Raw genomic sequence first — 13,197 nt, 5'->3', positions numbered from 1 at the left:
TCTCTCTCTCTCTCTCTCTCTCTCTCTCTCTCTCTCTCTCTCTCTCTCTCTCTCTCTCTCTCTCTGTTCTTCTCTTCTTATCACCACAGAACCAGTTTCTGTATCATACTGTAACTCCTCGTGCTGTGAACCACCCAGGTTTGCTCTAAAGTCATTATCATTAAACCCTTAGGGTCGCTTGAGGGATGAACGCACGTCATGAGCAGTTAGGGAATCGGGCTATTACGTAATCAGAAGGTTGTTGGTTCAATTCCCGGCCAAGGCACTTCACCTTATTTGCCTCGGGGGGCAATGTCCCTGTACTTACTGTAAGTCGCTCTGGATAACAGCGTCTGCTAAATGACTACATGTGAATGAATGGGCCAGGTCTGAAGCATGAGTTGACCAGTGTTTAGGAGGACCAGAGAGGATCTTATTAAAATCATATCAACACTTCAGCGTATAGCCCTTTTTTTTACAAGCAATATCACAGAGGGCAGCACATGGGGGTGAGAGTTAGGGTGAGTGTTATTCCAGTCTGACCTTCAACCACCACACCAATGTGCACACACAGCAACATCCCCCACACATCCCCGTCTGCAGGAAGTCTATCAGCAGACAAGCAGTGTATGGCTCCTCCCCATTTTCTCTTTGGCCGGACCCTTCCTCTGTGTTCCAGTGACTTGGGAAGTGTCTATACACTGGCAAATACATACAAACTGAATATCCAGCATGTCATGGTTTAACAGACCACAATATCAGGAGACTGTAAATGTAAAGATACAGTACTGAATGACCAATCAGTGATGAGCTTTTACTGATTTGAAAAAAAGACTTGACCTGCTCCAAAATAGCCATATAGTCAAAAGGGTGTTCCCTGTTTAGAGACTGGTAGGGAATGTTCTGGGAAGAAAAAGACATTGCACCATACTTGCGGTTAAAGATCAATAGTGAATGAATAATCCAGAGGTATGGCGACATGTGAGGGATTCAATCATTGCTTTATTATGTTTAAGGTTACAACATGGCATGTGTCATTGCAAGTTTCACTGAAAACATTTTGTTATAGATTTCTGGAGAATACCTTGGAAAACTCATCCATTGACAAATGTGCCACACTATAGTGCAATCTGTCACTTATAAAATCTCCTTTTCCTTGATACTGAATACTTTACACCCTTCTGTTAGAATCACAATGACAAATTCTACAGTTTGTGGTTCCTTTACATTCAAAAGCAGGAGTTAGGTCAACAAGTTCACAGATTGTAACTAATCTTTCACTGAAATATGTACGACAATGACATACAACTAATCCTGATAAGACTACAGCCTACACAAGGTCATTCCTAGGCGCCTGATAGTATTTCTATATAATGTAATTGTTTAAGTAAGATAGCAGCATATATTCATGAAAGAACACGATAACATACTATATCACTTTGTAGTATGGTTGGGCAATGGTTTCTGTGCAAATTGGTATTTCTTCTTAGTCATCATGTGGAGAAGACACCTGTGTGTCATATATGCACCTGTATGATCTGTGTAATGAAGTAAGGAAATAAAGGATATTACAATGACATTACCTTACTGTAAATAGTTATACAAATCACAGTTTTGGTTGAAGTTGCTGCAAACCCCACAAACATCATACTGTGTACTGAAGTTGTCCTAACCTATCCAAAAAGGATGACATTCCATGCTGACAAGCTGTTTAAATTCTGACTTGATACTTTCAACAATGACAAAGTCTTACATCGACAGAAAGGTCTTAGGTGAGTGTCTGTGTGTGTGTGTGTGTGTGTGTGTGTGTGTGTGTGTGTGTGTGTGTGTGTGTGTGTGTATGTGTGTGCGTACGAGGGTGTGCGAGTGTAAAGCAGTCACACAGGTTTCCTGTACTTGCTTGATATTGAAAATGAAGGTGACTCATTATGTCAATATATATCAAATATATATAATTAAATGTTACACATTTATTGTATATACATGCAGCAGCTATTTCAGATATGCTGAAAGTTGTGTTTTCAAAAGTATGGCTGTGTCACGTGTTGGTAGTTAATCAGTGTTTTTTAAATTCTGAATAGGCCACTCATTCATCAGTTCACTCGTTGTGCCATATGTAGGCACCTTCAAGGGTACGTATAGAACCCATCAGATTTACAGTAAAGCATAACTAACACGACCACGAACACACCCCAGTGTGTCAACCCAAAACACAGTTAAAAGTGGACCAGGGCACAACAGGGCGTGGAAGGGTGTGTTGCAGTGTGTCAGTGCTGACGGCAGGCTATATTTGAATCCTTTGAGCCACAAACTGTGTGATCTTGAACAAATATTTGCTGATTTAAAAAGGAGTGTGGCTGCGGTATTGGCATCATACCGTTAATTTCTCAGCAGGTAACATGGAGTATTCTGTGCTGTGTCTCCTGCTGTGTCTAACCACCAGTAAAGGTAATTCTGAATCACTGACAAAAACTTTTAGAGATTTATTTTCCATTAGGTGAGAGATCAGTGATAAGATTGATTATGTTTGATGCACTTTTTAAATTTCAATCATCTCCAACAGGTGACAGATCATGCATACATACATTTGTTTGTAAATGAAATGTTTGTTTAAAGGAATATACATGTTTAAATATATACGGTAGACATAACCAACTTATATTCATATTTTATCAAATGTTTCATTTAACCAAATCAGTTCAGAGTTATTGCAATCAAAGCCTAATGACACCCTATCCTCTCAGATGTTAGTGGTCAGACGATAGTCGCGTCTCCGAATCCTGCAGCTGTGAACAGCAATGTCACACTGCAGGTGTACCCTGAGACATCCATCCCAGGAGGGATGTGGTCTCATGGATCAACATTCATCATGCAGTGGTATCCTGGAGGTTCCTTTGTTAATCCTACGTGGGAAAGCCGGATCACTTTCAACTCAACATCTAAGGCTCTGTCCATAAGATCTGTCCAGGTGGCAGATTCAGGAATATATTATATTCAAGGCCCCATACAACTGTATGGGACTTTGTCGGTCCAAGGTAAGACGTTCAATTGGCCTATATGTCTGTCTGTCTGTCTGTCTGTCTGTCTGTCTGTCTGTCCGCCTGTCTTTCTTTCTGCCTTTGCTTCTGAATGGCTGCCTGTCTGTCTATCTATGTATATGTCTGTCTGTCTTTGTGTATGTCTGTCTGTCTTTGTGTATGTCAGTCTGTCTGCCTGCCTGCTTGCCTGCCTGTCTATTTGTGTTTCTGTGTCTCTATGTTTATGTAAATCTAGTTTTTCCTGACTTTCTTGTCAACTTGTGCACTAACAAAATGGACACATGCTCATTTATTACCTCAATTCTCTCTCACACACACGCACAAACACAGACTTCTGTGTAAGTATTTCATCTCAACTGACAAATGAAAGAATTTGAAATTAAAACATTGCATTTACACATCCCACTGCTAACTGATATCATTGTGAAGCTGTCTTTGTCATATTTGTTCAGTCATAAATGAAGGGTAGGACTGGGATACAAGTTAATCCAAAATTCAACAACACACGACCATACCGTGCTTTTCTGAGCACTTGCCGTAGTTGCGGTAGCAATGGCAAGATTTTACGGAAGCTCAACCCTAAAAAGGTCATAATGTATGTTTCTAACCAAAGCAGAAAGACAATATCTTTTTTCTACGTCTTCAAGAAAAAGGATGTAACCTGTGTGGGTATATAGGACAATGACGTCTGCTTTCTTCTCCTCACAGAGCCCATTTCAAACGCCACCCTGAGGGCCGATGCCACCGACCTGGTGGAGCTAAATGACACAGCAGTTTTCACCTGCTCTGTCACCACTGGCTCCTCCCTCTCCTACCTCTGGCTTAATGGCAGCTCTGAGGTCAATGCCAGTCTGGTTCGGCTGACCAATGGCGGTTCCACTCTCAGCATCCCTATGGTAACCCGCTATGACACGGGGCCGTTCAGGTGCAACGTCTCCAACGGCATCAGTCACGACATGGCCAGACAGTCTATAAGTCTGAACATTAGCTGTAAGTTGTCATGCTCTGAAAGTCTTCCAAATGAATGCATGTTAACGTTTGTCCCGTCATGGTGCTGTGTCTGGTGATACGCCATGATAGTGTGTTTCAGTGTATTCGGTTTGTTTCTACGGAAACAGTGACTCTTACCAGCATATTGCCAAAAGTGCCTTGTGTGTAGTGTAAACCTCATGACAAAAACATTATGAATGAACTTGTGTTGACTTGGCAGGGATGGTTGGCAAAGTGTTCTCTGGCTTGAACCATCATTAAGAGACGGTGCGGGTGATGTGCTAGCTTGTGTTTACTCAATTGTTTTATTACCATGACGATGCCAACCGTTTCTCTTCCAAGATGGCCCAAGTAACCCTACCATAACAACCAACCCCAAGATGGCCGCCTATATTGTGGGTTCCGACATCACTCTGTCATGCTCCGCCCAGTCCAACCCCAATGCAACCTATCAATGGAGCTTTGAGGGGCAGCCGTTAAACCAGGGAGTCACACAGCTCTTTTTGGGAAACAGCAAACAGACCCAAACAGGAAATTACACGTGCTCAGCCCTAAACAGTGTCACTCGGAGGTCAGCCAGTATGACAACCATGATCAGGATTGTGGGTAAGGATGTTTTTAAGCCAGAATGAGGCATGGGAGCCATTTTGAAATTGTTTGGATATTTGTTTTGTTTTTTTATTCTCTCTGTTATATCACTCTCCTGCCACATCTCGATTCATTCAAAAATGAAAACAAAGCTAACAAACAGCCATGTCGTTTCTTTCTCTACTCAGAGCCAATATCAGCAGTTACGGTGAACAGCGCTGGCAAACAACCGATTCAGAACGAGTCGTTTACTCTGAGTTGCAATGTGTCTGGCCCTGCGGACTACATCCACTGGATGAAGAACAACCAGATGATCTCTGCTGACAGCTTCTTCTCTGTAGTCAACAAAACACTGACCATCAACTCAGTCCAGCACTCAGACAATGGCAACTATTCATGTGAGGCCTTCAATGCAGTGAGCAACAAGACAAGCAATCCATACAGTCTGCTGGTGAACTGTAAGTAATGAAATCCCCATGTTTTATTTCTGGTTTATCCAACAACAAAAAAACAACTAAAAACTGTAAATGTCATTGTTTTCTACAGTTGGACCAGAAATGCCAGTTACCACTGGGAGGGCCTTAGCCTTGACGGGCCAGAATGTGACCCTCACCTGCTCAGCCTCCTCTCAGCCCCCCAGCACCTACACCTGGTGGTTCAATGGCTCCCAAGTGGCCACTGGCTCAGTTTATGAGTCTGGCCCCCTGACCTCACACAATAATGGAGAGTTCACCTGTATGGCCTTCAACAACATCACAAACAAGAACAGCACAGCATCTCAGAAACTCACCGTGATTGGTGAGTGGGATGAGACCACGACTTCCCATGTCAAAAATAGTTTACGACTCGCTAATGTACACAGTTAATTTCCCTATGATCCTAACCCGTTCTCTCCGTGCAGAGCCGGTTACCATGGCCACGGTGAAAGTACTGGGAGCTCAGCCAATAGCGAACCACACGTTTAACCTGACCTGTGAAACGACAGGAAGTGTTTACTCTGTGCACTGGATGAGGGACCAACTGCCTCTCTACCCCGACAGCATGAGGGTCTTCTCCATGGACAACAGCACTCTCACATTCAGCCCCGTCCTTCTCTCTGACAATGGACACTATCAGTGTTCCGCGACCAACCCTCTGAGCCAAATGAACAGCAGCAACTACACACTCATGGTCAACTGTGAGTACCGGTTATCAATGAAAGAACAGAATTGGTTTTGATGCTCAAACTTAATGACGTGAGTTGCGATGGAATACATTTAGAAAGTTTCTAAGCCTGAAAGTCCTTACTGACTGTCTGAAGGAAGTTGAACACTTCTCCTGATGATTGTGCCGATGAATGGATCATTGTGTGGTCTTGGTGAGAATCATCATAATGGTGATTGATCTCTTGTTGCCGGAATCAGGCCAATACTGTGGTGATTCTGTCTCATCATTATCAGTTTTTATGTTTCAGATGGGCCAGACACTCCTGTTGTTATGGGCCCATGGATGGCCATGATGGGCCAGAATGTGACCCTCACCTGCTCAGCCTCCTCTCAGCCCCCCAGCCACTTCACCTGGTGGTTCAATGGCTCCAAGGTGGCCACTGGCTCAGTCTATGAGTCTGGCCCCCTGACCTCACACAATAATGGAGAGTTCGGATGTATGGCCTTTAACAACATCACAAACAAGAACAGCACAGCCTCTCACATGCTCACTGTCATCGGTAAGTGTGATTTTGTGCCACTTCGTTAAATGTTCTTGATTTTCTAATTTCAGCTACAATTAGTAGATGCCAGATATGTGGTTAATCTTTTTCGTACAAAAGTATCGGTTGGCTAAAGACCTTCATTGTGCATTCAGCATTTGCTTGAAAACTTGGCATGCTTTCCCAAAACAACCATTCAACTCTCACAACATGTTGAACTTTTCCAGTCGCGTTGAAAAAGCTCACCGATGGATACCGTTCCTTTGTTCTCCCATTACAGCACCCATCACACAAGTGCAGATCCACACCCCCCTAAAGTCACCCGTTGAGGGTCAGTCATACACCATGAACTGTAATGTGACCGGACCAGTCGACCACGTCTGCTGGTGGAAAGATGGCCTGCTCATGTCTTCCAACAACAGAACTGACTTTGCTGTAGACAACCAAACATTAATCATTAACCCAATCCAGCACTCAGATATGGGTGACTACAAATGCCAAGCCATGAATGCAGTAAGCAACATGACCAGCAATGCATACAGCCTTGTGGTAAACTGTGAGTACAGTTTTTTTCAATATGGAGACAATAAAATGTTGTACAGTTTAGCTCCATCAAGTCCTTCCCTTAAAAATTCCCAACATTTTACACCCACAACTTGCTAAAAGACTAACCGTTTTACTTAGATGTTTGCCATTTTCTGAATCGGTTTCTCCCTCACAGATGGACCACAGACACCAACGTTGTTTGGACCATGGTTAGCCGCGTCAGGTGCGAATGTGACCCTCACCTGCTCAGCCTCGTCTCAGCCCCCCAGCACCTACACCTGGTTGTTCAATGGCTCCCAGGTGGCCACTGGCTCAGTCTATGAGTCTGGCCCGCTGACCTCACACAATAATGGAGAGTTCACCTGTATGGCCTTCAACAACATCACAAACAAGAACAGCACAGCCTCTCACATGCTCACTGTTATCCGTGAGTATGACGTATTTCATGTCAGCAGTAGAATTCAGGCTTCTTTCCCCTAGATAGTTATTAGTTGGGTCATTTGTTAGATGGTTAATATACAAGTAACCTAGATATAGTTCTTATAATGTCCTGTTAACAAGTAAATAGTCAATCTTTTTTTCTCTATGGCTTTTTGGGAAAAAAAGATCAAAAATAATTGTTACTAAGTATTTACCTAGGTAGCAATATATCACCAAGCAGTGCCATGAAGCAATACCAATATTTGTTCTCTTTATCTCATAGATCCAATAACATACTCAACCATAAGCGACGGAGGAAAACCAGCCATACTGAATGAGTCCTTCTCAATGACCTGCAGTGTGGATGGAGAATCCCCCTCAATCCACTGGATGAAAGATGGCTCGTACCTCCACACTGACCACTGGACTGTTTTTTCCATGGACAACAGGACTGTAACCTTCAACACCGTCCAGCTTTCAAACCAGGCGGTTTACACCTGCACAGCCAGCAATGCTGTGAGCAACTACAGCAGTCCTGGATACATGCTTGTCGTGAACTGTAAGTTATATTGGAAGTTACAGGCCGATACCTGTGTGTTTCCAGTCTCACTGTACCAGCCTTGTGCTTTGAGGTAGCTCTTCATTCAATACAAGGGTCATGACAGAAAGTTGTCGGGTTCACATCTGTACCCCCCCCCCTCTCCCTCCCTTCTGTGAAGTGCATTTTGTTGCCCTCTGGTATAAAATGTGCTATATGAATACATTTTCATTTGATTTTATGTAACAGATGGACCTGAGAAGCCCATGATTCACGGGCCAACTGTCGGTGAGTTGGGGGCTAATGTGACCCTTACCTGCTCAGCCTCCTCTCAGCCCCCCAGCCACTTCACCTGGTGGTTCAATGGCTCCCAGGTGGCCACTGGCTCAGTCTATGAGTCTGGCACCCTGACCTCTCACAATAATGGAGAGTACACCTGTATGGCCTTTAACAACATCACAAACAAGAACAGCACAGCCTCTCAGAAACTCACTCTTATCGGTACGTGTAATTGATCAAAAATGCATAGATAATCTAAAAAAAAAATATTTTATCCACTTGTTTTCAACTATAGCCAGGAAGGCTAGAAAACATAGGCACACTACAGTATGTTCCCTACGGTATTGTTCAGCAAGCACTGTTCTACATTGCAATTTATATCAGAACATGTTCAATCTGTCGCTGTACGGAAGGAACCGCGTTGACGCTTTGCCTGACACTATCCCTACCCTCCACAGCGGGCATCACATCAATAACAGTCAAAGCCAACACGACGCCAATAAACCTCAAACAACTAACAGTTACATGTGAAGTCAACGGGTCCCACAGCGCCCTCTACTGGATGAAGAACAGCGTCTCACTTAACGGCTCCACAAACTCATCTCTCCACATCCTCAACAACACTCTGCACTTCAATCCTGTGACGCTCTCTGACGATGGAACCTATCAGTGTGTGGCTACCAACCTTGCTGGTAATCATACCAGTCCACCATACCACCTACAGGTCAACTGTAAGTACTATTTCTGGCCTTGTGTACCATGAGTTATAAACCACTCTTCACTTTTTACAAATCCCTATTAAGCCTACATTAAGTATGACCAAACAGCATAATTCAATGATATTCATTCATTGAATCATGACAGATTAATGTATTAAGGATATTGGCCTTGAGCCTTCTACAGTGCCCTGTTCCGGTCACGTTTATTTATCTCCTCTTTATTTTGGATGCTTCCATGTATGCACACACCTGCCTGTAGTAGCTGAGAGTCAGATGGCTGAGCGGTGAGGGAATCGGGCTAGTAATCAGAAGGTTGCTGGATCGATTCCCCGCTGTGCCACATGACGTTGTGTCCTTGGGCAAGACACTTCACCCTACTTGCCTCGGGGGGAATGTCCCTGTACTTACTGTAAGTCGCTCTGGATAAGAGCGTCTGCTAAATGTAAATGTAAAATGTAGCTAACCTGACCATGTGAATCCAGACCATCAGGTGTCCAGGTCAGTGTAACTCTTCTATAACCCCTTCCTGCACAGATGGCCCTCTGGATATGTCGATCAGTGGGCCTGACTCTGCTGTGATTGGCTCAAGCGTCAAAGTCACTCTAAAGTGCTCTGCCGACTCTTGGCCAACCAGCCAATACGATTGGTTGTTCAACCAGAAGTCATTGTCGAAGAACAACCCTATACTGGATGTGACGGTCCTGAAAGAAAATGCAGGGCAATACACGTGCAATGCCATCAACTCTGTGACCAACATCACCATGTCCAAGATTCACAAATTAAACATCACTGGTAAGTGGGTTGAGGGGGGTCAATGGAAATTAAATCATACTGATTGTAATGTCAGTGGTTTAGGATGTTAACTGTATGTAGTCTTAACAGTTATTTGTAAAAAAAATAATGTTTTATGTGTTTCATTGGTTGTGCTTGTCAAAGGATGAGATCATTTTCGAAAGTAAAATATTCTCCATCTTCTCCCTCCTTTCTCCTCTGCCTGGTCTCCCCCTCAGCAAACTCAGTCGTCCCACTCCACTCCAGCGCTGGTTTGATGCTGTTGGTTCTGGTCGCTCTCTTCGTCCCTGTGGTCAATGACCTGTGGTCCCACTGAGACCCTCAGTAAGAAACAGGAAGAAACAATTCCAATACCAAGGCCACTTGTTTGATAGACCTCCACCTCCTTCCTCTATCCACTCTCCTCCCTTAACTTCTCTTCCACTGATCTGTAGAAGACTGGATTGGCATTTACAATATGGTCATAACTGAGCCAAAATCACAAACCAACAAAACAAAGATGGTGTCATTTTGTTCATATTGCTTAAACCCATCCTTTGGGAATGTTTGTAGGCAAGAGAACAAAAGGCAGGGGAGCAGAGTTTGAGGTGAAATAGAAAGAAAGATGTGCAAACTAAAGTGTTCTGTTATACTCTCTGTGCACAAATTCTAAAGTGATACCATAACGGGCTAAAGGGGCCTTGTCTCGGTCGTGTTTTATATTGAGCGACATCAGTGAGTTTAATGTACGATCCATCAATAATTTTGTGTTTACGTCAAATGAATACTGATCTAATTAAAATATTTTATTTTCGCCGTTCTAGGCTACTTCCACAAAATACATGCATGAACAGTTAACAAAAACTCTGTGATTATGTACATATTACATATCTTGTGAAAGACGGTTTATATTTCCCTCTGTGATTTATTTTCTTAAATAAAGTTTTGTGTCTAAAAGGTTATTTATTTTGATCTAGGTCAGGCCTTTAGGGTGCAATATTGGTTAAAAATGTGTTTACATTACATTTACATTTATTCATTTAGCAGACGCTTTTATCCAAAGCGACTTCCAAGAGAGAGCTTTACAAAGTGCATAGGTCACTGATAATAACAACAAGATAGCCCCACAGCATTGCGGGTAGTCAAAAACAAGAAGTACATATTGTGAACAACCAAAAAATAGTGCTAAAGGGAGGAAACCATAAGAGCATGTAGTTAAACAAGTTAAATTACACAACATTAATCTCTAAGTGCAGGTGTACCTGTAGAAAAGCAATAAAAATAGGATTAACTAAAATAGAATACAACAGTTTAAACATTAGCATAGATGCTGCCTCACAGGACAAACCAAGACATGAAGCCACTGATTCGCAAAGATTATTAATTTTCTAGGTTTATTACAAACATGTACGTATTATGCAAGTATGTGATAATACACCTCTTAGCATTAATATGAAATATATGATGTATATTTGTAAATGGGACATGCTAATTTTGAATGGAATATATGATACAAAAACGTTACGCAGGCATGGTTTATGAAAGTGAATTTCCTTAAATGGGAGTGTTGGATTTGCCCTGGTCTTTCTTTTGTTTCTTCAACTCTCTTTGACAGATCTTCAGATTCTGGAATCCATTCCTCCGGCACATAGCAGCAACTTTGAAAGCATGGGAAGCCCGAGAGAAGAAGCCGAACACAGGATTACAAATGGACGGTTTTAGGAAAGCAAATTTGCTTAAAACAAAAATCTTGGAGATGATAAGACCATGAAACATTATAATATTAGTATAGTTTTACGGCAGTCGAAAGATCAAAGCAAATCAGAGATATGTTTTGAATTTTGAAAGGTATTGAATAGTTGGTCCCTGTTGGGAGATATTAAGACTTTATCACCTAAACAAGCTAATGTGCTAATGAGCAAAAAACACTGTAGATATTTTAGATGTGCCAACACCAGTACTGATAAAGAATGCCATAAGCTTTTTACGCTTCAGAGTGGTATGTTGCGTTCTTGCTCATGCTGAACTCACAGGTTAGAGGGAATTTAACAATTTTTGCCCCTCTATTATAAAGTTCAATTCAATCCCAAAGTTTTGCTCACCAAAGAATCACAAGGACATGCCATTACAGTTTTGCTTCCAATTCAAGGCACTGAGGAGTAGGCCTTCTAAACGGTAAGGGTAGGCCTATATTGTGGCCAATCGTTTTACCATCACAAAATCGGCAAAGTGGAGACAGATGATACGTGAGGGGGGTGGAAGGACGGGCCACCATTAAACATATTTCAAAGTAAGAGCCGTAGCCTAGGTGTCAGATATTTGTATTTTCAGTTATCAGATTGTAAAAAATAGCAAAAAAAGTATTTTCATTTTAAGTTATCAAAGCAACAGACAACTATAGCAGACCTATTTATGGCCAAATGTTGACCAAATTGTCACGGTGAGTGGTGGGGCAGGAGAGTGGCGAGGCATTGTGTCGAACAAAGGGTTTATCTTCAAAAAGCGGGAAACAGACAGGGTACTCACGATGACAATGGGTAATGACAAGACAAAGACTGGACACAAAACAGGAACCTAAATACACAGATCCAAACAAGACACAGGTGGACACAACGAGACTAACAAGACTGAAACTACTGAACGAGACACAGGTGAAAACAATGACAGACACAAGGAAACACTAGGGCAGGGCAAAACCCAAAACAGGGGGGCATGACTGTGGCCGGGACAGTACAACCTTCTCAAGGGACGTCACCGGATGTCCCACAAGGCAGGGTAGGGGGTCAGGGCAGAGGGATGGCCCAGAAGCAGGACAGAGGGTAGGGGTAGGTCCGGGGGGCGGCCCGGAGGCAGGGCAGAGGGTCGGGGTAGGTCCGGGGGGCGGCCCGGAGGCAGGGCAGAGGGTCGGGGTAGGTCCGGGGAGCGGCCCGGAGGCAGGGCAGAGGGTCGGGGCAGGGTAGGGGGATGGCCCGGAGGCAGGGCAGAGGGTCGGGGCAGGTCCGGGGGGCAGCCCGGAGGCAGCGGTTGCCTGCAGCCTGCTGTCGGAGCCGCCAGCGCTGCATGAAATCGAACACAGCTAATGACAGACACAGGGAAACTCTAGGGCAGGGCAAAACCGAAAACAGGGGGGCACAGCTGTGGCCGTGACACAAATAGTCATCTAATGTTAGCATATATTTATCGCCTTTAGCCTATTAGAAGAAGATGGATTCCTGGTGGAATCTTTTATTTGCCATTTTTGTCACACATGCATAGTGACAAGGAATCATGCCCATATAACCCACAAGAGATACAGAAATGTTTTGTTGAGTTTAGTGTGCAAAAAAACCTTTGTGCACAAAGCCCTCACCACAACCCTCAAAGCAGCAGATATTCTTAAAAGAACACAATGACATACTAAAATACCTTGAAATTTGGTTTGGCAATGGTTTTTGTGCAAATTGTTATTTCTTCTTACATTCATTTAGATTTAGTCATTTAGCAGACGCTCTTATCCAGAGCGACTTACAGTAAGTGCCTCTTAGTCATCATGTAGTGAGAAGACACCTATGTGTCATATATGCACCTGTATGATCTTCTGTGTACTGAAGTAAGGAAGTAAAGGATATTACAATGACATTACCTTACTGTAAATAATTATAA

General features: G+C 43.1%; 2 protein-coding genes across 2 annotated transcripts in view; both read left to right on the top strand.

Annotated features, from left to right (window-relative positions):
• erfl1 (Ets2 repressor factor like 1) overlaps positions 1-13,197 on the top strand; it is a 67,107-nt gene that overhangs the window by 47,529 nt on the left and 6,381 nt on the right. The window lies entirely within an intron of this gene.
• On the top strand, positions 2,224-10,512 carry LOC124480672 (carcinoembryonic antigen-related cell adhesion molecule 5-like). The gene is made up of 15 exons (XM_047040212.1): positions 2,224-2,427; positions 2,724-3,014; positions 3,726-4,007; positions 4,350-4,613; positions 4,784-5,053; positions 5,142-5,393; positions 5,497-5,772; positions 6,049-6,300; positions 6,563-6,838; positions 7,004-7,255; positions 7,532-7,807; positions 8,036-8,287; positions 8,524-8,796; positions 9,319-9,576; positions 9,795-10,512. The coding sequence occupies exons 1-15, from the start codon at positions 2,379-2,381 to the stop codon at positions 9,890-9,892; spliced, it is 3,621 nt and encodes a 1,206-aa protein (XP_046896168.1). The 5' UTR covers positions 2,224-2,378; the 3' UTR covers positions 9,893-10,512.

Source organism: Hypomesus transpacificus, chromosome 2, assembly GCF_021917145.1.
Source record: "Hypomesus transpacificus isolate Combined female chromosome 2, fHypTra1, whole genome shotgun sequence".
Lineage (NCBI taxonomy): Eukaryota > Metazoa > Chordata > Actinopteri > Osmeriformes > Osmeridae > Hypomesus > Hypomesus transpacificus.
This window is presented reverse-complemented; position numbering and strand designations above follow the sequence as displayed.